Below are 2,903 nucleotides of genomic sequence, written 5' to 3' on the forward strand. Positions count from 1 at the left end.
AGGAGAATTATCGATGGAGTGGCTGCTGAGGTCAGTTACTCAGTCGGTATGGACGAGTAGGGAAGGGGGAGTGTAAAGTAATGGCAGAGTATGGCCTGAGGAGGTGGTTTGGGGGGAGGATGCGGGGGTTGGGGGGTTTGGGGGCCTGGGGCTGAGTCCGGGGATGATGTGATGGGGGAAAAGTAGTGTATGAGTTTTTTGTGTTTTTTTTTTTACTTCTTTTACTTTTTGAATGAATAGTATGTAAGAGAGATAGGGTTGCTTTTTTCTCTTCCCCTCCCCTTTGTCCCTCTCTCTTTTCTCCTTATAGTTATTTGTTGTTGTTGTTTTCTTCTTCTTTCATCCCTCCTTTGGTATAATGGGGTAAGAGATATAGAGTAGAGGTAGACAGGAGGATGGGAGTGAGGCAGACTGGGGTGGTAGGCTGTTTTGGTCAAACCATATAAATATGTAAGCAATGGGGGCCATGGTGTATTACCTTAAGTAAGTGTATTCTATTTTCTACTTGGGGTTTTTAAATGGACTTGTAATAAATGGAATTTAAAAAAAAAGATAAAAAAAGAAAAAACAGGTTCACAAGTTAGAGTTTTATCATTTGCACCAACATGAGGAGCATTCCAACACCTGTAACCAGATATTACAATGCTAGGGGTGCCCTACAGGTCATGTAAATCCATATGCATACCCCCATTGACAACATTGGCGTGGTCACTGGGAAGGTAGTTGGGGTCCAGCAATCACGCTCTAACTTTCATTTCTCTAACATCTCTGCCCAGTGAACTAGTATTAGCAAAGTATTCTAATGAAGTATTAGCGGGAACACTTATAAGTTGTATAGCCCTTCCCCATGGTCGCAACTCAAAAATACAATAAAATATGAAGTCCATAAAGTAGATACATTAAAGAACAATCTTTAGTTGCTGCAACGTTAATTATAATATGTGACCTGGTTTGGGCTTCTAACAAGGGGCAAATATGTTATTTGACTATGAAAAAAAAAATCCAACCCAGCAGATCAACTTTCCACAGATATCTCTGGATGACATTAGTCACCCTCCTGTCCATCATGACAAAGTGCTGATGATTGGCACAAATTGTCAAAAAACATATTCCAGAGTTTGCTGGAAAAAAAATGGGGTGCTCACTGTTTGGATAGTGAAAACAATCAGTGTAAACGTATAGGAAAAAAATGTAAGTAGAGGGCACTCACCATAAAATTCTTGAATGCTTTATTAAAGATACTTTAAAAGCGCGATATATCGATCCGCAGGTGGCGAGGACGCCAGTACCTTAGGGCAGCGTTACACCACCGTATCAGCTGACCCGATAGGGAGTCCACCAACCACATGCGCCTTACTGGCGTCACGAACAGTATTCAAACCTCACTGTTGCATCAGCATCCTGTACCTTTCTACTGAGTAGCAAAACCCCACCCAAACTGGAGACAACAGTCTCTGGAAGAAAGTGGCCATGTTTTTGTAGCGCTGGAGAACCCCTTTAAATAAAGCATTTAAGAATTTTATGGTGAGTTCCCTCTACTTCCATTTTTTTATATAAGACATACTGTAAGGTGAGTGCCCTTTACTTCCATTTTTTCTATACAACATACTGTAAGGTGAGTGCCCTCTACTTCCATTTTTTTTTATATAAGACATACTGTATGGTGAGTGCCCTCTACTTCCATTTTTTTTTATATATAAGACATACTATATGGTGAGTGCCCTCTACTTTCATTTTTTTTTTATATAAGACGTACTGTATAGTGAGTGCCCTCTACATTTTTTTTTATACAACATACTTTATGGTGAATTTAACTGTTGAGTGATTGACAGAAGAAGCAGACAATGTCTGACCAGGCTTCCTTTATCTCTCCTCCACTATCTGCAGTTCTGAGAATCCCTAGGGAAAGTCAGCCACACTTATGTGCGCCTTAGATTAGAAGCTCTTTGCACTTTTATAAGAAGCAGATTTTTTTTTTTTTAAGTACTGCCTAAAACAAAAAAAAAAAGCAAGTAAAACATAGCGCTCCCATAAAAACTCCTATGGAAACAGACCAAAAAAAAAAACACGCAATGCATGCTATTAATTAGCTACAAACACTTAAAGAGATCAGATCCGTGCTGCCATAATCATTGGGGTCTGTGCAATAAGTGTTATAAGTGAATTGAAGAATCAAAACTGAAGGGGTTAATGGTGCTTTGCCTTACTGGTCTCAGGTTACAATGAGAAGCCTCTTCTTTCCCAGCAGGGTTTTGCTTACATTGGTCTTTAGATCTCAGTAGAAGAGCGCTGTATATTTATGTGAGAGCTACATGAAGGTGGAAAGAACAGGAACAGCAGCAGGGCTGGACATGGTGGACTTGTGCGGAATAACAGGGAGCTCCTGAGCCACCATGAGAAGGACACATATGGTAACGGTATCAGGACAGCACAGCACTGGGGGAGATTGGACTTCAAGGTCTTAGAGCACAAACTTGTGGAAACTTCAAGAAAATACTGTGTTGACTACTATGGGCAGATTGAGTTGTGTCAGGAACAGAGACCTCTTCTACCCTCAGCAGCTCCAGTGACAAGGAACCAAGTGCTGGTGCTGGTGACATCTCAACAGCAACTTCTCTCTAGAGATGGACAAGTGACATTGACGTAAGCACAGTGGATTATTGGGAAGTCTTCTCAGCAGCTTCAGACATAGTCAAGGAAAGGAGCAGATATGGAAGTCCTTGGCATGATCCTAGCTCTTTTTTGTTGCTGCTCCTGCTACCTTGTCCAAGGTCTTGGGGAAAATCATGTCCATTCCAGCTTCATCTACAGGAGACTGAGGAACCACGAGAGGAAGGAGATCCAAAGAGAAATCCTCTCTATTCTGGGCTTACCTCATAGACCCAGGCCCTTCTCCCCTGGGA

At 41.5% G+C, this 2,903-nt stretch overlaps 1 protein-coding gene across 1 annotated transcript in view; it reads left to right on the forward strand.

Moving 5' to 3' along the window:
- Nucleotides 1–2,282: 2,282 nt before the first annotated feature.
- Nucleotides 2,283–2,903, forward strand: part of BMP5 (bone morphogenetic protein 5) — a 96,363-nt gene continuing 95,742 nt past the window's right edge. Inside the window, exon 1 of the mRNA XM_069973416.1 lies at nt 2,283–2,903. This exon is cut by the window's right edge and continues 273 nt beyond it. Coding sequence (XP_069829517.1) covers nt 2,711–2,903 — 193 coding nt within the window. The 5' untranslated portion in view covers nt 2,283–2,710.

Source organism: Dendropsophus ebraccatus, chromosome 6 (assembly GCF_027789765.1).
Source record: "Dendropsophus ebraccatus isolate aDenEbr1 chromosome 6, aDenEbr1.pat, whole genome shotgun sequence".
Classification (NCBI taxonomy): domain Eukaryota; kingdom Metazoa; phylum Chordata; class Amphibia; order Anura; family Hylidae; genus Dendropsophus; species Dendropsophus ebraccatus.